Source organism: Heteronotia binoei, chromosome 13 (assembly GCF_032191835.1).
Source record: "Heteronotia binoei isolate CCM8104 ecotype False Entrance Well chromosome 13, APGP_CSIRO_Hbin_v1, whole genome shotgun sequence".
In the NCBI taxonomy this organism is placed as follows: domain Eukaryota; kingdom Metazoa; phylum Chordata; class Lepidosauria; order Squamata; family Gekkonidae; genus Heteronotia; species Heteronotia binoei.
In genome coordinates this window covers 47,563,289-47,587,794 of record NC_083235.1, presented here as the reverse complement: position 1 = coordinate 47,587,794, position 24,506 = coordinate 47,563,289, and the positions used below count along the sequence as shown (strand labels likewise).

At 42.3% G+C, this 24,506-nt stretch overlaps 1 protein-coding gene across 1 annotated transcript; it reads left to right on the top strand.

Moving 5' to 3' along the window:
• The first annotated feature begins 1,348 nt into the window (after positions 1-1,348).
• PRIM1 (DNA primase subunit 1) lies at positions 1,349-19,995 on the top strand. Its single transcript, XM_060253444.1, has 13 exons — positions 1,349-1,468; positions 1,678-1,835; positions 2,946-3,052; positions 3,429-3,502; positions 5,111-5,247; positions 6,629-6,687; positions 7,215-7,324; positions 8,318-8,424; positions 9,225-9,321; positions 10,807-10,876; positions 15,187-15,278; positions 16,782-16,880; positions 19,024-19,995. Exons 1-13 carry the CDS (start codon positions 1,366-1,368, stop codon positions 19,041-19,043), a joined length of 1,233 nt encoding a protein of 410 aa, XP_060109427.1. The 5' UTR covers positions 1,349-1,365; the 3' UTR covers positions 19,044-19,995.
• The last annotated feature ends 4,511 nt before the right edge of the window (positions 19,996-24,506 follow it).

The window sequence follows — 24,506 nt, the reverse complement described above, 5'->3', positions numbered from 1 at the left end:
TGATAGATGACTTATTAAATGATTAAAATTGTTAAAGATAGGTGAGAAGCAAAAGTAAAAGGTGACAGAAACAGAAGTCTAAATGCAGTGTTCCAAGGACATAGAGAACTATTAATAATAATCATTGGAAAGAAATGGAAGAGAACAACAACAACAACAAAAGATCAAGAGATCTGTTCCATAAGATCCAGGAAATCAAGGGGAAATTTAAAGCATTGGTTAGGCATGCTCAGGTCTGCTGAGAGCCACCACTGACGAAGACTCCATCTACCCGCCTCCCATATGACCCTTATTCAAACCAAGCATCATAATAACACAAATCACTTGGCTGGCTGTTATCATGCATCTATAATAATAAAAGGATCTGTATGTCCATCATTTGTGGTGGGCATAATAATTCATCAGAAATTAAAACTAGGAATCTCAAAATTGGCCACCATCTTCACGGGATCATGGGAGCTCCAGGGCCAAACATGAAAAGGCATGATAGCCTGCCCCAGGTTATCTCCATAGCCCCTCTCATGTTATTGGCAATGGAAGCTATGCTTGTGTAGTGATTGAAGAGTTAGTTTGGCCTCTTCACTCTTGCTATGGAAGCTTACTGGATGACCTTGGGCCAGTCACACTCCCTTGGCCTAGTTTACCTCACAGTTGTGTTGTGAGGGATAAAATCGAGAAGAGAACAATGTAAGTCGAGAAGAGAACATTGGAGAGAAAGGTAGGCTATAAAGTAAATAAAAAACGAAGTTTTAGCTTCTGTTTCTCATTTATTACTACTGAGGCAGATTAACATTTATTATCATGCACGTAAAGGTTGGAGAGGTGGCAAGCAGGGAGCTTGAAGACCCAGATTCAAATCCTCACCATACCCCCTGCACTGGGAGACCTTAGGTTAGTTAATTCTCTTTCCATCTAACCTACCTGTTGTGAGGATGAAATAGAAGGGAGAACCATATAAGTCATCAAGAGTTCTTGGGAGGAAGGGTTGGATAAAAGTGTAGTAAAATAATCAGATTTCCTTCTGCACTACACACACCTATAATCCCTACTGAATAACGACACGATTTACCCTCCCTCCCCTTACTGCAGGGTCGGGGTATAAAGTTTTCCAACCGCACTCCGCCTTCTGCTGCTGGCAAGCACTTAAGTGATATTTTAAGTTGAAAAAACAGAAACAAACCACTAGCGGGCGTCAGAGGAAGCACTGAAATCAATGCTTTTTCCTCATGAGAACTACAATTCCCATAAACCCTGAGCCCTAGACATTATGAAAGGCGTGGCCTCTCTTAATTGGCTATCGGTGGGCAAGTGGAAACTCATTTCTCCCGCGCTTTCTTTGCTGTTTTTTTTCGGAGGGGGAGGAATATGGCGGAGTTTGATCCTGATTCTTTGCCTCACCTGCTGCCACTCTATTATCGCCGCATCTTCCCCTTCGGGCCTTACGGGCGGTGGCTGCTCTATGGTGACGGTAAGATGCGGGGCTGGAATATTTGGGGTCCTGTATGTGTACAGAATTCAGAGATCACAGGCATGCATCCAGTGAGCACTTGGGCCAAAGTCTGCCTATCTCTGCTGGATAGTTTATTGCAGAGGTGAGCATGAAACTTGGGGCTTCCTGAGTCGCAATTATGTCTCTGAACAATGTAGCTAAGGATGTGATCTGGTTTCTTTTTGCAGTGTCAAAGAATTACTTTCAGCGGCGAGAGTTCTCATTCACACTGCATGATGATATTTACGTCCGGTACCAGTCTTTCAATTCCCCGCAGGAGCTGGAGAAAGAGATCCAGAAGATATGTCCTTATAAAATTGACATTGGGGCTGTATATTCACACAGGGTACGGAGCTTTAGAGCAGCAGAACTTAAAGAGTTAGAAAAGTATTGGAAATATATCTGTTCAGTCGCCTTTTTTAAAAGTGAGATGAGCATAATTTTAAAACCAATTCTGTATGGATTTCATGTTGGACTTTAGATAATGACAAGTAGGGGACTTGTAAGGTCCTGAGGGGGGCATCTCTCTTTCCCCTGTATCCCACTCCCCTTCAATTAATTTTTTCCCTTTCCTGGCTGCCTCCATAGTCCTCTTTTCCAGCATCTTTCTTTTCTTCTCACCTGCCCACTGACTTAATCTGCCCTCTGTGTTCTTCTTCCTGCCCAGGGGCAGCCTATCTCCTGGAAAAGCTGAGTGTGGTTGTGTAGTGATCACTGGTGTGGGTAGTGAATCTTCAGTGGTTGCTGCCAGGCATGTTCCCAGAAAGTCTTCCTCCGTTAGGGGACATGATGGGGGTTGAGACCCTTTCTGAGGTTGTTTTAGCCTTCAAGTTGGAGTGGCAAGTTCTTCTGCCCCCCCCCCCCATGACTTCAATATGGCGACTGAGAGCTAAATAGGCATTCTTTTCTTAAAGCTACAAGCATTGTTTAAGTTGTTTTGAGGTGTTTTAGTCTTCCAATGTTTGTTTGTTTTAGATTTCAGATTTTTCTGTAAACCAGGCACCTCCTTCAGGTTTCTAGGAAATTCCCCATTTTTCCCTAGTTCCATATTGCACATCTATTAACCCAAACTCTATGGTCCTCTTCATAATTAGATATATGATGTGGAGAATAATACTGCCATTAGCAGGTACCTTCTTGCAACATTATTTATTATACCCATTTTACAGATAGAGTCTGACAATAGTTTTGTCAGCCATTGGTTACTGGAGAGATTTTCTTTGGCATCTCCAGGCTAAAATGACAAGTTTCTGGAACTTCCAAAAAGCTCCTTCATGAAGAGTTGTCCATTTAAATTACTTTTAAAAAATGGAGTATTGACAGCCCAAATACAGTGAAATATTATCAAATAATGGTCAAACTTTGTTGTTACTCTGTGAATAAACAAAACTGAAATCTAATTGCTTGTAATCATTTATTTATTAAGTGATATTCTTTCTGATTTCCCTTCCTACAGCCTATCCAACACAACACAGTGCACATGGGAGCCTTCCAGGCTCAGGAAAAGGAACTTGTGTTTGACATAGACATGACAGATTATGATGATGTCAGACAATGCTGCAGGTATTGTTCTCCTATCTGGGTTAGTGATGTAGAGGTAGGCAGCCTGCTTTGGTAGGATGTTGTGGTCCTGAAAGCTGAAAAGGGACGTGTGTGATCATTCCTTCTCAGCTTCACTTTCTGGGCTTCACAAGACATTATTATGTTTTGGTTATCCTTCAGTGCTTGAGAAGTAGCAACCTGTGTTTGATCTTTATTATTTATTTGTGCCCTGTATTTTGTAGCTTCTGATACATAATAATATGGCAGGTAGGGTGCTCAAGGATCCTTTGTTGTTCAGGGAGCTTATTTTCCTTCAGCTTGGAAGAATGTAGAACAAAGTAGGAGTCAAGTTTGTAAGGGACTTAACTGTTTTCTTTCTTGCTCTCTCTCTCTCAAGGTCTGCTGAGATCTGCTCCAAATGCTGGACACTCATGACTCTAGCCATCCGCATTATTGACCGGGCACTTGTGGGTAAGTGGCTTAGGGCACTCAGTGGCTGCTTTCGGACTGTTTGCCTCAGTAAATCTTCCCATGGAGATGTACCAAAACCAGAATTCAAGTGTCTTCCAGAATCTTTCTGTCTACATTTGTACCTCATATTTTCTCCAAGGAGCTCAGAGCAGCATTAATGGTTCCTCCTCCTCCTCCTCTTTTTCCTCATCCCAACAACCTTGTCAGTTAGGTGAGTCAAAGTGAGGATGATGGGGCTAGAGTCACTGAGAGAGCTTCATAATCAAGAGGGCATGAAACCTTTAACCAGCACTTAACCATTAAACCATATTGTTTCTCTGTGGGGCTTGGGGGTGTTTTCGTTATTATAGTTACTCATTCAGTGCCAGCCATGTGTTGTCATGCTTTACAGGGAAGTTGTTGAGAAAAGAAAAGGGGCATAAAAGGACATAGACAGTAAAAAAAAATTAAAAGTGGGTCCCAGGTTGCAGTAAAAGCTGCTTTCCTTGCCTGAGATTGCAGACAACTGTTTTTCCCTATGCTGATGCTGCTTTTTGTAGTTCTGGAAACTTGCAGCTGTGTATAGAAAAAGGAAGTAGAAGACTCATTTTGCATAGTTGCTGGATCACAGGACTGGAATGGTTTTCTTTAAGGGCACCTAGCCCATCCCTCTCATCTGCCCCTTAATCTGGGATAGATGTGTATCCAGCCTGCCCCTTAATCTGGGATAGATGTGTATCCAGCCTGCCCCTTAATCTGGGATAGATGTGTATCCAGCCTGCCCCTTAATCTGGGATAGATGTGTATCCAGCCTGCTTTATCACTTAATAAATAACTGATTACAAGCAATTAGATTTATAACCTTTCCCTCTATTTTATGGCCTCCCTTGTCTCCCTTATGTATCTGTTTCTGCTTTGGTACTCTGATTAGGCCTAAACCTTTTTCTGCAGACCAAAGTGGTTCTAACTGTGTAGTGGTTAGCATGTTACACTACAACCTGGGTTAAAAAAAATTGTCGTAAGGATTGCTGGATGACCTTGGATCAGTCACACACACTCAACCTGACCTACCTGACAGGTTGAGTGTATTGTAGGGATAAAAAGGAAGAGGAGTCATGTATTTTGTCTTGAGCTACTTGGGAGAAGGATGCAATAAAAATGAATAGCTGCAGATTGCAGTCTCTTATCTGCAAATTTGTAAACAGTTGCATGGTTTCTTCCCTCTATCCCCTGAGTCTATTTTGTAGCAGTTAATACCACATGGTGAAATATTTGTGTATTTTATGTTGCTAAGCTTTTTAGTATTTAGTTGTTGATACTGGTATTTGTATGCATATTATTAATGCCAATGAAGAAGGGGCAATGAGTGAGAATTGAGATCCAAGATGTTGTAGGTGCTACTTCCTCTTAGCTATGAGCCCTCTTGGTGGCCTTTGGTAAGTCATTATTCTTTCAGCCTGGGCCCCCTTCATCTTCAGTTATGGGATCAATAATGCTAACCTACCTTACAAGGTTGTTATGAGGATTATTGAGAAAATGTATGTGAAGTGCAGTGAAGATATCTCAAGCACTACTGTAAATGGTAAAGTACATGCTCAGTTTGTGCTTTCTGCTCTTTCCCTCTTGCAGAGGACTTCGGAATCAAACACCGCCTCTGGGTGTACTCGGGACGCAGAGGTGTTCATTGCTGGGTGTGTGATGAGTCCGTCAGGAAGTGGTCCACAACTCTCCGCTCTGCAGCAGTGGAATATCTAAGTCTTGTTAAGGTGTGGTACTTTTGGGAAGGAGGGAGCTGGAATATGACTGGGCAGGTGGATATTAATGTTCCACCATTTGCAGTGCTGATTGGTCATATCCAAAGGTACATTAGAAATGAAGCTGGGCAGAGCACACTGTTGTAAGTGAAACAGATCAGACATTTTCAGTCTGAAGGTGCCATTCTGCTATAATGACTAAAAGTCAACAATAGAACTATAATCTTATTTAAAAGCAGGCTAAATTTTTAAAGAAGTGTAGAGAAGACCTACAAGGCTGTCTGTGTTATTCCAAATCCACATGCTATATGGATTAATTCACTGAACTAGCACAGTTGTGGCTTGAGCCCACCTCATACCTGTTTGCAACATGGAAGGTAGCACTGCATTTTACTATAGAAAGTACTGTAAAAAAAACCTCAGCTGTGTAGGAATCTTCTTTGTCCTTTGCATATAAAACAAAGAGTTTATACCATTTGCTTTGTAGCTGTCATAACCAAATACAAATGAAAGGGTTCATTCAGTTTCCAAGCAATTGGCATTGTTTGGTCAGTTGTGAATGCAACATTTCATATTAAGGTGCTCACATACTATAATAGGCAGGGGTCTTGTGCTTTTAATAGTCCTATAGAAGAAAGAATTTTGGAAAGTACATGGGTCAGTTTTTTTTAAAATTTCTCTTCTATGGGAGCTCTGTCCACTTTTGCATCCAGCTGTCCTATGCTTCAGCAGTCAAAAAGAAGGGAGGGGAGAATTCGTAAAAGCATAGAACCATATGAGTTGGAAGGGGCCATAGAGGCCATCTAGTCCTACCCCCTGCTCAATGCAGGATCAGCCTAAAGTATCCCTATTTGTACAGCTGCATCTCCTGTTGAGGGGCTGAATCTCCAAATGTGTTTATATAGGATGTGAAAGTGTTAGCTACGCTATTAGAACAACTTCCTCTGATAAAGATCTTGAGCTGTGTTGGGAACTGGAGACTTTGTGTTAAATAATGCTACATCTTGATGACTTTGAATTTATTTTCATGCAATGCTTTGGACACAACCCAAATCATCAGTAAATATCCAAGGACAACATAATGGAAATTATTACCATTGCCTGACCTTGACTTTGGTTGTAGCTGTTGTGATAGCTTAGTTCCTTATTTCACTGAGTAAATGGGAAAGAGGCCATTCAGCTTTGATGTTGATTTAAGGTTTGGATGCTCCAGAAAGAGGAGTACTGAAAAGAATGGGGAAGCTGCAAACCAGGCAGAAGAACAGAGGATCTAGTGCGCCACACTGACCCTTTGGGATTCAGTATTCTACTGCCAGGATACTTCTGGTTCTGAATAGAAAAGTGGGCATAGAATACTAGGTTAACTTTTGTTCATTCTTTAATCTTCCCATAGGGTGGCGAGGAGACCATCAAGAAGGTGATCCTCTCTGACCCCATTCACCCATTCATCAGGTCAGTTAATGAGACAGTGGAAGACAGTGGGGCATGTGTGAGCTCAGGAATGCATCCTCAGTTCTTATGTGCCTCTTTAAATTATGCTTGAGAAGGGCTATGATGCATTGTGGGTATCTGATGGCGAAGAGAATGCAAGTTGGCACCATGCATGTCAAAGGGAGGCTGTCTTTGATAACAGCCTCAGCTTTCTAGGGAGAAGACTGATGGAACTCATTAGCTTGTCCTGGTAGCCCAAAAGGACACCTGTACTTTGTGTACCCTTGAGTATTGTTCTGATTCTGATTCGCAGGTGAGAAAAAGCCTTGCAGTAATTAAGTATTAGAAACTTTCCACAGTCTCACAATGTTGAAATAGGTCAACTAAAAGAACACCTCTTTACTTCAATTTAGACTTCTGAGCAAATGAAATGCCAATGAGTGCAGCTTGTCTCACCATTGTATGACTAGCAAGTTTCCCTCTTCTGCAAAGAGTTTAAAGTTTGGGAGTCCCGGGTGTGCCACTGATGTTCTCCCTCTTCTTTTTAGGGAGTCACTAAATGTGGTGAAGGAATACTTTGAAGAATATGCCCTTGTGGGTCAGGACATACTTGGAAATAAAGAGAGCTATGATAAAGTGTTGGCTTTGGTCCCAGAACATATCCTATGGGAGTACTCTGAAAGGCAGGGGGGCATGGGATTCACTAGGGAGAATGGTTTTGACTGAGTTACCGGTATCGTGCTCATAAATAAGACACCTTTAAAAAATTGTGACAGGCACCTGAGTTGGTACGCACGCCAGGAAGATGCTTCTGCATGGTTCTTAGGAAACCTTGTAAACGCTTAAGCTTTGATTGAGACTCAAGGTTTCTCAAAGTGTGAGGCAGTAGAGTGGAATGTACCGCTATGATAATCTTTAAAAAAAAAAACACTCCAGGAAAGGTTTAAAAAGCCCCAAACTAATATATCTGTGAGGTTGCTGCCCAGCCTATTCCTTTTGTGTGCTAATTTTTTATTTGCAGGGGAAATTTTACATAGGGAAGTGTCCAAAGATTGTAACTAATGTACCACATGCAGTCAGGTAGCTGCTGATGTGGAATAGAATTTAGAATGTCTGGCTAGTATCTGGGAGACTAAAGAATTCTCCTGTCCTAGCTTCTCTGAAATGAAAGTGAGCTGATTCTCATGTTATGTTGGTGTGGGGGGAGTGGTTTGCAATAGAAAGGGGAGGGTACATCAAACACCAGAGAAAATGGCAAAGCAAAAAAAGAGTAAAACTTCTTAAGAAATTTGCTTTTTGTTAAATGTGTACTGTAAAAATCCCCAACACAATCTGGGAAAAAAATCTTTTGTTGGGACTATATTAAAAAATGTATGCTACTTGAAAAACATTATTGTATGTAAGAGTGAATAATATACCATCAACCTCTCCCCCTAAACCCACCTCCTGTTGTGATTAAACTCAACACAGATCAAAGACAAATTGCACGTACAGAAAAGTTGTGTTATTTAATTGTATTAGCTTAGAAATAACAGTAGGATAGAACTTAAGATGGCAAGTAGCTTTTAAAAAATGAGGATGCTATTTGGCTTTCAGCCTCAGATACAAAATATCTTAAGCCAGCCTTCAAACTCCTTAACAACTTGGCTACCAGTTCGAGAGACATTGCAGAAGGAATTCTGTAAAAAGCGCAGTTCAGTCCAGCGCTGGGAACTTTTGAAAAACAAGACAGAAAAGTTCAATGTAAGTAATGGGGTGGTGGGGGAGGTTGTGTCTCTCAGGAACCTTGTGGTGGATGTGCTAGCACTGGGTGACAGGGACAGGGCAGCATAATGGGAAGTAAAAAGTTTCAGTTCCTGGTGTAGAGATTGACAGCTGGGTTCTGAGTGGTGGTTCACTGGATGATTAGTTTCTGTAGCCTGTGGAGCAATAAGTGTTAGCAGCAAGCTTATTGTAAGACTGTTCACTCTTCACAGAAGGAGAATTGTAGCTCCCAGGATAAATATAGGCAATTAGGATTTGGGGTTTTTTGGGCAAGGCAGTCTTTAGCCCAGAAGAAGGTTGGGTTTGCAAACCACTCTTCCTCTGGGTCCTGTATGAAAATGGAATCGATTTTGAGACAGGCACTGGGGCCTTCCCTCTCCATCTTCTGGAGCCAGCTTTGCTTCCTACTTGAAAAGGCTAGGAGTGTGCTGAGGTGGGTGTGGATGGGGGCTAGCCATTCAAGTGTAGGGACTAGGTTAATGTTGCAGGAGCAAGCAGCTTTCCTAATAAGGGCCCAACATGCTACCTAGAACCACATTCCAGAATGCAGCCCCTGGACCAAAGTCCACTTTGACCATCTCTACACAAGTGGATCTTCTCAGCACTACCCACTGAAGTTCTGAAAGTCTTCTGTAAAACTGTTTCTTTTGGTTTTGCAGTCACAGAATTTCTTCTTGAATAGTAATATTGCACAGCTGCATAATGATTAACCTCCTAGTAAATATGTAGATGCGTACCTCCAAAAGGTGATCTGATTGCAATCTTTCCTCTCCAAGAAAGCACAGTGTGATGAGATCATGTTGCAGTACTGCTTTCCCCGACTGGATATTAATGTTAGCAAAGGAATCAACCATTTATTGAAGAGCCCCTTCAGTGTTCACCCCAAAACAGGTCAGTTTCATGATGCTACAACTTTCTTTAGCAAAGATAAGCTATTTAATGTAGAGTAGTGCAAAACTTGGGTGAGGGAGTTTACAGTGTAATTGTATGCAGAGTTACTCCAATCTAAGTTCATTTAAAGAGATGGGTTTAGGCTGGGGTAACTGCATTAGGTTGCACTATTACATACCAAACTGAGCCATGAAGCTCAGTGGATAACATTGATCCAGTGACTCTGATCTGCCTCACAAAACTGTTGTCAGGATAAAATGGGATAATTCCATACACATTGCTCTGATCTCCTTAGAATAGAGGTAGAATACAAATTTTGATTAATAACGCAGTTTTTTTTCAAAAACATGGAACTTTATCTACTGGTAACAAAAACAGTGTTTGTATATCTCCTTTTGTTTTAAATCGGAGACAAAACTGACAAATGGCAAGAAGCTTCATAAGAACCTTCATACAGTTAACATGGCTTTCAGAAAGCACCCATGCCAGGGCAAGCAAGCAACATGTTAGTGGTTGAAGTGCAGAATAAATGGCTTTTAAGATTATTTATAATGCAATCACCAGTGTCTTCAGATTTGGGCAGAAAATGCTGAAATCATGTTATGTACTATTAGTTTTAGTAAAGCTAAATAATAGGACTGCAAATTTAGTAAATAATAGGACTGCAAATTTTTAATACTTTAGGATTGAGTTGATTGACAGTAATCTAATGGACTGTTATTCTAATTTGAGGTTATTGATTCAATAGGCTTAAACTGAAGTAATTCTGCATAGAGCTGCACTGCAGTTGATGGCAATTTTTTTTTTGTCAAGAGAATCATCAATTAGTGGGGCAGAAGTCAAACTTCTATCTTTTTGAAGGCATTTTGACCTTGCTACTGTGATAGGAAATAAAGAAAATTTTAAAAATTGACTTAAGTGGAATGAAAATGTCAGAAGATGTAAAAAGAACATGAGATTATTAGCTGTTCCGGTTTGGGATGGGATTTAATTTTTCTGAACCTTATACAGAGCCAGATTGTTGGTCTATCAAGGTCAGTGTTGTCTACTTGGACTGACAGCAGCTGTCCAGGGTCTGATGTAGAGGTTTTCTGCATCACTTATTACCTGATCCTTATAACTGGAGATGTTGGTGGTTGTACAGGGGATCTTCTGCATGCAAAGTAGATGCTCTGCCACTGAGCCAAAACAGTGGGTTGCTTCCAACAGACTGTGAGCAAAGCAAAGTTTGTAGAATGGGTCTTCCCACCCTCCTGAAGTTCTATTTCTGGGGATCAGAAAAAGCATTGGGGATGGGGGCAAAGTGCAGTTTCACAGGGAGAGGGAGGGTATTTGTTAAATCACCTTCACTGAGAAAAATGCTCTTCCAAAGGCAGAAAATGACAGTTGGATACACTACAGAATGTCCTTCATCTAACAAAACTGCAGTGCTAATGGCTGCCAGCAAGGAAAGTCAAGAGAATGATTCTGCTTTGCCTCTTCCAGGTCGAATTTCAGTTCCAATTGACCTGCAGAAACTGGATAGTTTTGATCCATTTGCTGTTCCCACTATAAGGTATGGAACATTTACCTTTGGGAGTCTATGCTGCCTCTTATATGTTCTTTATTTTCTATTTTATCCCACCCTTCTTCCATGAAACTCAGGGTAGCATATATGATTCTCCCTCTTTCACTTTATCTGCACACCAGCCCTGCAAGAGGTAGGGCTGGGCTGAGAAAGAACAGCTGGCCTAAATTCACATAATGAGGTTCATGGCTGCGGAGCAAAATTCTGACCACAACGCTACACTGGCTCAGCATGAATCCAGAGCAAGTTGTTTGTTTCCATCACATAATTAAAGTCTTAGTTGACCTTATCAGATCTGGACCTTGCAAGTCATGTGCTGGGAGTTCATAGTTCCAGGTGTGGTTTTTTAAACATACTTTTCAAGTGCATGGGAGCCCAGTTGGAATTGTGGAGTGGGGTGGGGCTCTTCTCCCTCCCCCACCTGAATACTACTATCCCTTGTCTAGCAAGCAGCTTCTTGGTGTTGTTTCCAATTGGGAAATCGGGGGGAAGGGATCTTAAAACTTAATAACCTCTAGTCCCTATCCAAAGTGTGCCCCTGGGAACTCTAAACACAGGAACACTCTGCACACATCTGGTAAGGCCCTCAATGTGAAAACTCCAGCTTTAAAAAAAAAAGGAGAATCATGGACCCCAGAAGAATTGTGGTTTAGGAAAACAAGAACAGCTCATGTTTACTGGTCCTGATTTCAAGCTGACGCTTGTTGTCTCCCCTGCCCCATCACCACACTTTTTGCTGTAATTTTCTTTATTATCCAGTTTTGATACTTTGTATTGCCCAGTCATTATACAGAAGTGGCCATATTTAAATCCATGTTTTTAAAATATTTGTCCCCTTCTAGGAGTCAGTTTAACCATTAGTTCTGTTCCTTTCCCTATCCAAAGTAATGGAAGTGGTTTAGAGAGAACAGTGGGTGTGATCAGACGGGAGTTTTGCCCCACCATAGCCACCCCCACCTCCAGATTTTACAGGAGCATCTGTCCCCTGAGCCATACTGGCTCACCACTGTGTTAAATAGCTGCCAGTACTTCCTAGAGGTGAATCGCTGAAGCACTTCCATGGCACATTTCTGGGCTGTCTGAACAGCTGGGGCGTGCCATGGATGTACCATGCACACAAAGGAGTGTTCTAAACACTCTGCCCTGTGCACATACAGCCGATGCTTGTTGCAAGTGCCATCTGTTTGTCGTGGCACATCTCTTTCTGATATGATACCATATTTTCCTCCTTCAAGGAAATTGCCCTTCTTTGAATTCTAGGAATTACTGATAGCGTACATGAAGCACAACAATATCCTGAAAGCCCTGCACTGAAAGTTCAAAATTTGTCATCAGCTGTTGCAGTTCTGAATGTTAGTATTTTCAGTTGTGAAATGTCAACATATTTAAGTTCTGAATTGCAAATGGATCTCCCCTTTTAAAATTTGCATAGCAAAATGAAACAAAATATATTGGACATTTTTGTTGAAAAGCTGTTTTAACTACTGAATTTTTCTTTGGTGCTTGATGTGGACTGCATCTTTATAACTACACAACAACCTTGCAAGGCAGGATAGAACCACCAAGCTAGTGTCATGCTTTGAACTCAGCTACAGTCTGTAACACAAGAGTAATCAGGGCTTTTTTGAGCAGGAACGCAGCTCCAGCTGACTTGGTGTCAAGGGGAGTGGCCTAATATGCAAATGAGTTCCTACTGGGCTTTTTCTACAAACCCGCCCCCCTGAAAGTAATAATAGGCTGGTATCAAGAGAGAAGCTATCTTAGAGGAAAATTCCAGCTAAAACCAGATGCCAACTAATTCTTCCCCTGACATTTACTCACCAAGGTCATCTTGAGACTCTGTTAATTAGTTCACACAGTTAAGTTGTGAATCTGGTATGGAAGGGGGGAGCTCACACCCCAAAAAGCTCCATAGAGGCAGTCCTGCGATTGGTTGGGAAGGTCAGGACATCATGGCCAAGAATGTCTATATCATAGACTATAGTAGAGAGAACATTCCCCCTCTTTCTTTATCATCTTTCCTCCATCCACTGCCTTTGCTGCCTGAAGATACTCTGTAAGATCTAGAACAGTTGTAACAACCAGTATTGCTGCCCTTAGGATAAATAAGTAGCACAGTCAGCTAGCTTTGTTAATTTGTGGGCATTTATGACCGTACTGACTATGTGCTTTGCTTTTAATAACGTTTCTTGAATTTCTTTGCTTTGTTCTCCTGTGAGTTAACTGGGGAGCGACCTGAATCTTCCCAGGCCTAAGTCTGGTTATGTTACTGCACCAAGGCAGAATCAACCCTGACAGGTGGTCACTGCCTTTTAAAGGACAGTAGCTACACAGACACATGGCTAATGCAGGCCTGCACAAGACAAGGGTTTCCTCACCTCTTTGGTGGGAAATCAGAACCCTCCATAGGCCCTTCAGAACACCTGCCTACTGGATTCATGGGTCTGCAGTGGGGTTCTGCTGTCCCCCACCCCTTTCTGCCATAATTTATGCATGGCCAGCCTGTGCCTGGGACGCAGTAAAGGGGAGCAGTAAAAACAAGAAAGGGGAAGGGTGCGCGGAAAAGATATGCCCCCCCCCCCCCAAAATAGAGAGAAAATGGAGAGAACCAAAATGGATTGCTGAGAGAGAGAAAACAAGAAATGAGATGAAATTTGACTGTGAGGTTCAGCAACCCAAACAGATAAAGAAGTATGAGGACCTTCCTGTAGGTAGCACAGTTATGTGGGCCACTGATGTTAAAGAAATTAATTGAATTCTGTGTTCCTGAACTCACTGTTTGAACACAGACATGAACTCATGACTCCACCTTATTCTGAGTGAGATCACTGGTTTTATCAAGGAAAGTACAATGTAGTCAGGCTGGTAGCAGCTCTCCATGGTCTCAGGAGGGATCTTTTACATCACCTGGGGCCTAAGCCTTTAAAGTGAAGATGCTGGAATGGAACTTGGGAACTTCTGCATGCAAAGCAGATGATCTGCCAGTGAGCCACAGCCCTTGTCCTACTTAGGCTGTATTTATATCTTCCATTATTAATTACTTAATAGTGCACAATAAAAATAAGAATAAAAGTTAGTGGAATTCTGAAAATTCTTATCAGGATGCTTTCTGATGTGAATTAATGAAAGGACATCATAAAACAGATGTTTTATATTACAGCTTTACAATTCACAAAGTTGGCCTTAGTTTCTGAGCAGCTGCTGCAAACCTGTCTGCTCTCCATCATATAGTCAGTGAAACTACAGCTTTTAGGTGGATCAGAACTGGATTAGCACAAGCTAATTAAGCTGTAGTTTAGGGCTAGCGCAAGGTAATTAAGCTATGGTTTAAATATTTTTGAAATATTAAATTTTAGTGTTAGCATAATAAATACACTTTTGGGGTAACACTGAGGTCTCTCAAACCTGACGTAGCTTATACCCTGTGTACAAGTAAAATCCAAACACTGTTTGAATACTGTAAATTATATTAATGAAAATGTGTTCTAAAAAGTATTTTATGTGATAGGTTCTATTCTATGTAATAGCTTACATCTTCAGCCCTACCTGCAATTTGTTCTTGAGATCTTTATCTGAGTAAGGATGACTTGAATAGTTTGTCAGACTTTCAGAACAAAGAACGGCATCGCACAGGATGTTGCATACGTCTGGCATACAAGTTGCTCCTGAAAGCTTGCAGGTTCTTGGCACAGAACTTCAGTACAATGCTTCCATCTCAACAGCAGTGTCAATGCAGAGGCAATGTGCAGCCGTCCTGCCCAAAATTGTCTGTGTTGCATGTGCTGTCTGATGGGAAAGCATGCCATCTGTGGTGAAGCCAGTTTGGTGTAGTGGTTAAGTGTGCAGACTCTTATCTGGGAGAACCGGGTTTGATTCCCAACTCCTCCACTTGCACCTCCTAGAATGGCCTTGGGTCAGCCATAGCTCTGGCAGAGGTTGTCCTTGAAAGGGCAGCTGCTGTGAGAGCCCTCTCCAGCCCCACCCACCTCACAGGGTGTCTGTTGTGGGGGAGGAAGGTAAAGGAGATTGTGAGCTGCTCTGAGACTCTTTGGCGTGGAGGACGGGATATAAATCCAATATCATCTTCTTCTGAATCTGGGCAGTTTGGGGTTTTTTTTTACAAAAAGGGATAATTCTTAACTGTAGGTTCCTCAGCAGTAGAATGCTCATATGCTGCTCCCATGGATAACATGGAATTTTCATCACTGCATTGGACAGAGGTACATTGAATGTCATCTTACAACGACAATTAATGACCTTAAGCCAACTTTGTGATTTTGGTCTTTCGGTGTTTTCAGCCAGCTGTGTCATGAACTGGATAGAAATGGCAACGATCAGGGAGATGAAGAGCAAAACCAAGAGAAGCTAGAAAGCCCTCGAAGGAACAGAGGTAGGTGCAGAAGGCTCTGAGAAATCTTCAGCTTGATTGTTGTGATTTTCTTTTATTGTTCTTAGGGATGTGTGTATTAAATACTAAATTAAGTAGCAGTTTCTGCATCTGGAAAATTCAAATGTTTGTTCCTTCTACAAATTACAAAAGATGTTTTCTTTGTGTAATTTATGCCAGTGCTGCTAGTCATGGAGAGGGATGAGGACAGGGCATCAAAACTACCATCTGACCAATGAATAGCTTATTTGGGGTTTCTGAGAAATAGGCAAAAGTTGTCCATGAAGTTTAAATACTCCTTTCCATCTCTCATAGATCAAATAGCCATAGACATCCCCTCCCCATAGATGTTTCCTCCTCCAGTGCAGATTTTAAAACATCTGGGGGGAGGAGCGCTCAGAACTGGAGCAGAGTTTTTGCAGAAAATCTTGAGGGATCCAAAACCACACAATGTAAAGCTTTTTAAAAACACAGAATGCTGACTAAGATCTTGAAAGGCTACCTTGTAAGATCTTGGCTGCCATTTTGGGTTGCCTAGACCTTGGCTGCCATTTTGGATTGCTCACACATACAATATTGCCAGGGCCACCTGCTTCATATACAGTTTTCTATTGAGTTTTCTGAGGAACTCAGGATCTTTCGTCAAATCTCAGCAGAATGAAAATTCACCTGAGGGTTAGGAATCATGGAATTATAGAGTTGGAAGAGTCATAGAGGCTATCTAGTCTAGCCCCACCCCCACCCCCCGCAACTAAATGCAGGATTTGCCTAAAGCATCCCTTACAAGTGTTCATCCAGCTGCTGCTTGAGGACTGCCAGTGAGGGGGAGATCACCACCTCCCCTAGGCAGCTTATTTCACTGCTGAACTACTGTTACTATATTCCCCTAATAGCCAGCTGGTATCTCCACCCATAATTTAAACCCAATATTGCGAGTCCTATCCTCTGCTGCCAACAGGAACAGCTCCCTGTCCTCTCTTAAGTGACAGCCTTTCAAATACTTAGGGAACAATCATGTCCTCTCTTAACCTTCTCTTCTCCAAACTGAACATTTCCAGTCCCTCAGGCTTGCTTGTAGGGCTTGGTCTCCAGGCCCCTGAGCATCTTTGTTCTCCTCGGCACCTGCTCCATTCTACTCACATCCATTTTGAAGTGAGGTCTCTAGAACTGCACACAATACCAATGTAGTGTACTGTGGGACTATGATGTCTTGCGATTGGGATGTTCTGCCTCTGTTGACACAGCCCAAGACCTCATTAGCCTTTTAACTTAAAGTCCACTTGTAGCCCAAGGCCTTGTTCACACACACAGTTACCTAGAAGTCGGTCCTTCATCCAGTATGTGTTTCTCATTTTTGTTACCGAGTTGTTTAAAGATATCTCCCTCTAGTGCTGTCCATGTGGGTTATATAAGGGACTTTATTATTGTTTAAACGATTCAGGTTCTTCATTCTACACTGGACTGACTTGTTAATTTTTCCCTCCTGAAAATTTTTTTTTCTTATAGACTGCAAGAAAACCAGTTTGACTCCATATGTGAAAGTTTTTGAATGCTTCCTGGAGGAGATGGATAGATCTCAGAAAGAGGAAAGTCCTAAAGCTAGTGGTAAGGGTTATGCTAGAAGAAATGCATTGGACTGTACTTTCTGCCTCTGTGCTGCCTATGATGGTGCCCAAGTTGCAGATCCCTGTGTGGAATCATTCTAACAGGGTTCCCACAAGCAGCCTCCTGTAAAAGGAACAGAACCTCATTTTATCGATCAGAGACACTTCTTAACTCCATAGTGCCCCTGATATTTAAAACCTGACCTAGTTATTCTAACATCCATTGATGGAGCTTGGCTTATTATTCTGTGAATGCTAAGAAATGCTATCAAAAATAGCAACCTTAAGTTCTATTTCTCCCTGTACAACATGTAATACAATTTCTGTTGTGTCTGTTAGGCTGCCCCCATCAGCACCAGTCGATCACACAGGGTGAGGAAATGCACAGGGAAGCTGTAGAACAAGTCGGGGGTGGGGAGGTATGACACTGCTGTTAATATTTGGCAGTGGCCAATATACTGTATACCGTCATTCTCATCAGATTCCTAGGGATTCTGATGAGTAAACAAAAGACTTCAGTGGGTTTAGGAAGATGTAACTGCTGGGGAAACTTTAGCTCAAAAACAAAATACAGAGCAGGCAGACCTGCTCAATGACGCACATCCCTTAGTATCATCCAGGCTGTACTACTGTAAAGAGCTCTGCATGGAGTCACCCTTGGAAGACTGTCTAGAATTTTCAGTGGAAACAAAATGTGGCATCTAAAGTATTGATGGGTTTTTTCTGAAAATAAAAATGTCAATGCTGTACTAAATGTACCAGTTCCCCATTTGTTTCTGGGCTCAATTCAAAGTGCAGGTTTTGATTTTTAAAATTCTAAGCAGCTTGGGTCCAGCCACATGTATGAGATCAGCCAGTGTTGCCTTATAGGGACAAACGCTGACCAAAAGGTTACTGTGACTCAAATTACTATGAATTACAATTTTTCGTAAAAATAATGCAAAATATTGCATGTTATGATTTCATGGAATCAATGGAAGTGGACTGTCTACTGTGAATTTTGATTTTGGACATCATTATTGAAGTAACATGTGGTTTTCTAAAAGTATATCTGTCTGATCTAGTGATTTCTAAATGTATGCCTGTCTGATCTAGCGCTATTACCTTAGGGACCGCCTCTCTCCATATGTTCCCCAGAGAGCACTGCGATCCAGCTCACAAAACCTTCTGGAAGTACCTGGGCCAAAGGAGGCCAAACTAAAAATAACCAGAGAACAGGCCTTCTCTATAAAAGCACCCCAATGGTGGAACCAGCTGCCGGAAGAGGTGCGGGCCCTACGGGACATTAGCCAATTCTGTAGGGCGTGCAAAACCACCCTCTTCCGGCTAGCCTGCCAAGATGAAACCTGAAATGAACACCATGCCATCACTAACATCAACAATTGAGTTAGATTATTTTAGATTGATTTTAGATTTTTATATTATGTAAATTTAATGGTAATTTTAAATGGTACTGAATGTATAATTGTTTTATTGTTTAACATGGCTTTTGCCACATTCTGTAAGCCGCCCTGAGCCTACCTCGGTGGGGAGGGCGGGGTATAAATAAAATTTTATTATTATTATTATTATTATTATTAAATTTGCATTATAGTAGTTTGAGTATCAGTAACCATTTGGTCAGCTTTTGTCTTTAACTCTTTGTGACTTCTCTCTTTGTATTGTAGCCTTATAGATGAGAACTTCAGTGGGTTTACAAAGGTGTAACTGCTGAAGGATTGCACAGTAAATGAATAAATGTGGCCAGAAGATGCAGAGTCTAGAAAATATGAGAGCTAGAAGTAGATTCTTTCAGAGCTGCTGATCACCTGGTGGTGGACATGTCATCAAGTCATAGCTGACTCAAAGAGCATTTGGAGATGGTTTGCCATTTCCTGCCTCTACGTAATGACTGTGATATTCCTTGGAGGTCTACCATCCAAATATTAGCCATGGCTGATCCTACTTAGCTTTGAAGATCTGATAAGATCAGGGTAGCCTGGGCCATATGGAAAAAAACACCATTTATTGCTAGCTGCTCTAGGTGATATAATCTGGCTTTTTCAAATGCTGAAATTTCCCCTATTTCCTCCTCCAATGGCAATAATGTCAGTTGTTGCAAAAAAGTTCAAATAGATTCCATCTGTTTCTTTTTTTTTTTCCAGATGTACAGATGGATTTCTGAAGTTTTGAACATGTAGATGTGCAGTGATCCTGCCATACTGTCTGTATCCAGAAAACCCATCTTTCTCTCTCTTTCTCTCTCTCTCTCTGTCTCTTAACTTTTTACTAAGGGGCGAAGGGAAGGTAAAAGAAGCTTTGGCAGCTCAAATCTTAGTTGGAACAAGAGAAAAAATATATAAATTTTACTTGAAATTTCTTGCAAAATTAAAGCCAAAACATCCAAATATGTTTTTTGATTATCCATGACGGGGGGTGGGGGGTGTCTCATTCGGTAGCAAACGGCTTTAACCACATACTGTTTTGAGAGATGAATGGGTTTTTCTCCATCAGTGAGCTTCTCTTGTTCATATATGGAAAGATGCTCTGTAAAGATGCACAAGTGATTAAGGGATCAGGAATTCAACATAACTGAAAATTATGCTAATAGTTAATTAAGGTTATGGAGCCATGGGTTCAAATCCCACTCATCTGTTTGTAAAATATAAAATGATAGGTGGGACCCAGACCAAATTTTCCACTAATGGAAGGCATTTCTGTAAGCAGAACTTTCCTCCCTGCACCCCCTGGCAGGCCACTGCTGTCCAAAACTGCTGCTTCTGGGTGACTGGAGACCCTCAGGAATGGCACAAGGGTCAAATCAGGAGTCTGCAGCAGGAAGGGGAAATTGGCAGGAATTACAGTACCCCTTCCATTAGCAGAAAGTTTAGTCCAGATCCAGCCCATATATCTATTAACATCTGAGACAATTGTCACATACCCATCTTGGCCTATCTGTATCTCTGCTATTTTCTGCTTAGAATTTGGTTAATTGATACTTTTGGCACTGGTTCTCTTAAACATATTTCTTACTATTCCAAGTAGGAATTGAATTCATTTTTGTTTTTATTTAAACTATCAATCTTCAAAGATTCTTTGTAAAAACACATTTCATAATTAAAGGTCTGTGGAGAAACACCATCTGAGTTAATGTTGGTGCTTGGTTGGAGGGGAACATGAAACTACTAAAGCAGGCTTTGGGGCCTAGCCTTCCCTTCATCCCCCCCCTCCCTTCCAGAGTTAAACCAACGCCTCTAGGGGGAAAGCCTCCTAGAGGGGCAGGAAGTTCTTTAGCCTTCCCCTCATTCCCTCCTCCCTTCTGGAGTTAAACCAGCAACTCTAGGGGGAAAGCCTCCTAGAGGGGCAGGAAGTTCTTTTGTTCTTTTTATTTGAGTCAGGCGGGAAAAGGGCAGTTCTTGGCTGGCGCTCAAGGAGAGAGGTTGCCAGTCTGTGGGAGAGGCGGAGTGGCCCCCAGGCAGTAATTCACAAGGTAGGGCAAGTTTACACCAGGGATGAGAGGATGCGTTTAAATCCACCTTTTATTTGTCCTTCTTGTTGCTGTTCAGGTGCTGTGCTAAACTTTTACATGTAACTGTTTTTGTTTTTATTTTTTTTCTTTCTCTTCTTATTAAACATTTTTACTGTTTTGAATGCTGGCAGTCAAACTCTGTACCACATAGATCCCCAACCGCTTAGACCACGCTGCTTTATGAAGGGGGCCCTGGAGAAGGGGGAAGGCATGCAGTTGGATAAGGTGCCAATCCTCCAGGGGTTCCCCGAATAAGTGCTGTGGTCTCTGTGATACCCAAGTACAGGGTGGCAGAGGACCTTGAGGCCTGGCCTCATAGCTGGAGAGGGGGATTGGGAGTCCTGTTCCTCTCAATCTGAACCCCTAGACTGAGCAGGTGGTGGCAGCGAGCCCAAGTGGCCGGAGGAGAAATAGCTCCCTCCAGGAGTTGGCAACTCAAGAGGGAGTTGGCGGGACCGGGTCTGAAGGCAGAATCGGGCCGGTTCCGTCACAAGGTCCACAAGAGTTACTGGCCTGCTTATCCATTCATCAATGTGAGTATCCTGCACTCTGCAGGAAGATCTGGGCAGGTCTCCTCTGGAGTGGTACTTTCAGGCCTCAATCGTGCAACTTAAGAACATAGACTGGACCCAAGAGGCAAGGAGCTGGAGTTCAGGGCTTGCACCTAGTGGACTGATTGATCCAGGTGATTGAACTCAGCTCCCAGAGTTCCTATGGCTGTGCTGTGCTTTGGCCAGGATTGTGTGAAGAAGTATTGCTCACTGGCTCTGGGATGGGGTTGTATGTAACCAGTCAAGCCCTTGGCCTCCTTTGGGTCATCCTGGCCCAGGTCTTCAGCCACCACCATTCCTACAGAGAGGGAGCAGCCCCTGGAGACTATGGACCTGGGTTCACAGCCTGCCCAGTGGAGGCCTGGTGGCTTTTTCAGAAGTTGCAGCCTCTGACAGGGCAGCCTGTGCTGTGGTCCGAACATTGTCAGCAGACAGCTCGGCAGCGCTAGGCCCTCTGTCCCTCCTCAGTCTCTTTCTGAGGACTCTGAAACATAGTTACTGGGCGTGTCAGAGGGCGGATCATGACAGTGAGTACTGAGTTGGATTCAAATTGGATTTCCTGTCAACAGAATGGAACTCCCCCCCCCCCCCAGCCCTCCGATCTCCACAAGATCCTGGTGGATAGGTGGCCCTGAGGAACAACATGAGGGGCATCTTCAGTAGAGAAGAGGAATCAGTGGGACAAGCTAGTTTAGTCTGGCTAAAACCCAGCATATGTGCAGTTGGGGCAGGAAGTCAGGAAGCTAGTTTACAAAAGCTCACTTGATTTGTTGCAAAAATGCAGCCACTAGTCACCAGGGGTGATCTGCTGGTTATAGGATTGGCCCAGCATAAGAAAATCAAGGCCCAGTCATAGATGCAATAAGTGGCAGAGCAGCTCTTGGGAAACCTAACAAGGGGAGCGGCTGCATATGGCACAAGCTGTTCTTGTGAAGCAGCACCCTCCAGGCTTCTGGCAGTTTTCATGACAATATGGTAAAATGGAGTAAGATCTGTAGGTAAAAAGTGAGTAACGGCACAGAAGTATAAACTTCTCTAAAAAAAAAAAATACAAATTTCCTCAGATAACACGTACTGGAAAATATCTCTTGTGTTTTAATACTTGAGAGCTCTTGTTTGGAGCACCCAAGAATGAGTTCCAGGGCTCAGTGGGTTCATTTGTTTACACAGCTGTTGAGTGCTACATAAGAACATAAGAGAAGCCATGTTAGATCAGGCCAATGGCCCATCCAGTCCAACACTCTGTGTCACACAGTGGCAAAAATTTTTTTTGAGGAAGGCCGGAGTTAATAGAGTAAGCCTGCGTACTTGGAATTAATTCCCACTGGGAATAAATTCTAAATCTACACAAGCCATTCTAGCATTTTTAGTACACAGAAATCATCTGGAGTGGTTCTGCAGGACACATGACCCATGAAGCCAAACATAGTCCACCAGTGGCTTGCTGGACATGGTTTTGCTATTTGTCAGGGATTGCAGAAGCAAGGCAGCTACAAAGCCCTTGGCAGGGGACCTAGTTCATGCAATGCATTTGGCTCAGCAAAGCACAAGTTGATTGGGAGTATGCTAGAGCAATGGTTTTTTAACCACAGAATCTTGAGTGCATGTATAGTCCCCCCTCCCCATGCATGCATGCATACCTCTGCTGAAATTCAGTCACAGATGGCCACTGGAACAATTTAGGTGTCCTCTTTTGTGGTGACTATTAATAAACATGGTGGGTCACAAACCAGAACAGCAGGATTCAGTGGAATGAATTCTACAGAATCTGTTAGGCTATTGAAAACAGTTGTGGCACCATTTTTTTAAACTGACAGGGTGTTTGTTGTTTCCTGTGAGTTTGAATCAGCACAATAAAAGTGCTTGAACTAGCATGGGGAACATTTTTCTCAGTGGAGGAATCAGTTGTCCCATACTCCTGTTCTTGCCTCATTATTTTATCATTAATGGCTGCCAGCTGAGAGTGAATCCTACTGAGATTCATTTTTGCTCTGCCCTCTGCCATCTTTTAACTTTCTTGGTCTTTGGGCTTCTGTAGAATGTAGATTCAGATTTGCACTAGAACATGCACAAAGTGCCATATAGATTTGCACTAACTCTAGTCATGGAACCTGCCTTAACATGTGTGAATTAGCATCTAATTCCTTACTAAGCACATTGCATATCACAAAGCCCTTTTCTCTAGCAAGAATATGTTATCAAACACCCCTTGGCCATCTGCACACTTCCAGAAAATCACAAATGCAAGACACCAGGAAGGACTGATTAAAAGACCCTATGAGGTATCACTTCATCTTTGTTTCTAAAATGGGAGATGGGATTCATTTGACCAATGATACCACAAATATTTGTGTACACAGTTGTTTTGCTGATTTCATACTTGTTTCTGCTTTTGTTTTTTGGGTTGCATGAGTCAGATGACAGCTGCTGAGAGCTAAGTTTCCAAGCATCACAGAGGCCTGATTCAGATTCTGCTTTCTATCTGTGCACCTCTTTCCTGGCCTGAAACTGCCAGATGGGGTGGGGTTTTACTTGCCCTATATCAGGGCTACACAAGTCTTTATTTTATATTTATTAAAACATTTATATCATGCCTTTCCTTGTAGTTCAAGGCAGCTTAAATAGTTTAAAACATTTTCAGTTGAAACCAAAAATAAAACAGCAAAGCCCAAATTTCTCCCTCCTCCCCCTCACAAAAGGTAATAACTAGCACCTTTAATTAAACTCAGAAATAGAAATCAGAGCCTGGGACCCACATGACCAAGGAGAGCCAGCGTTGCCGCGGACCAGCACCTATCAGCCCTTTGCCCGACAGCCACAGAGAAGCAGACCCCCCTCCCCCAGCTTGCAGGCGTTCCAGTGTTCCTGTTGTCCCATTGCTGGGGTGCTCAACGCCACTGTGCTGTGGTTCCTATGCCATCTGCACCTGACAGGGGTGCCTTGTTGTTTCTTCCTATGAAATATTCATAGGGAACAGGCTAGTGGGGCTCTGATTATGCTGGCATGCCTGCCCAGGCTGCCCTCAGAATTACAGTGCTGCTATTTCATGTTGTACTGTCCACTGCAAGCAGTATTTTTAAGGTAAATTTTGAATTCTTGGCTGTGCAAAGTTCCAAAAATTAATAAGTGACACAATAAGCCTTAAATGCTCAAAAAATGTGTTGCGTTGCCTTTTTCGGACAGTAAAAATATAACCAAAAATATAGGATAAGCAGAATGAATGGCATCACAGTTCCATGATTCTATTATCCATGCAATCCAAAAGGCAATTTAAAACATCTGATTATGATATACACAAATCATAGATGCAGCGGGCAGGTGGGAGGTATGTTTAGTTGGATTCTCAGTGCCAGCATCTGCTGACACACTTCCACTGGGAAAGAAAATTCTTGTATTAGAATACCATGCCCCTCCCCTTTCTGTACTTTGTTTAGAAATTTTGCAATTTCAGTTTGTTTTTCTATGAGGCGGTGTGTGTGGAACTGTCTTGTTCACCATGCACATTACCTTGGTTGGGTAAGGCTTAATAAAAGCATAACACTTAAAAGTTTTCATTTCTCAAATATTG

Coding starts and splice junctions, on each gene's coding strand:
- PRIM1 (XM_060253444.1), top strand. CDS start 1,366: ATGGCGGAGTTTGATCCTGATTCTTTGCCTCACCTGCTGCCACTCTAT. Junction 5,248..6,628: donor AATATCTAAGTCTTGTTAAG/GTGTGGTACTTT, acceptor ATCTTCCCATAG/GGTGGCGAGGAGACCATCAA. Junction 6,688..7,214: donor CCCATTCACCCATTCATCAG/GTCAGTTAATGA, acceptor TCTTCTTTTTAG/GGAGTCACTAAATGTGGTGA.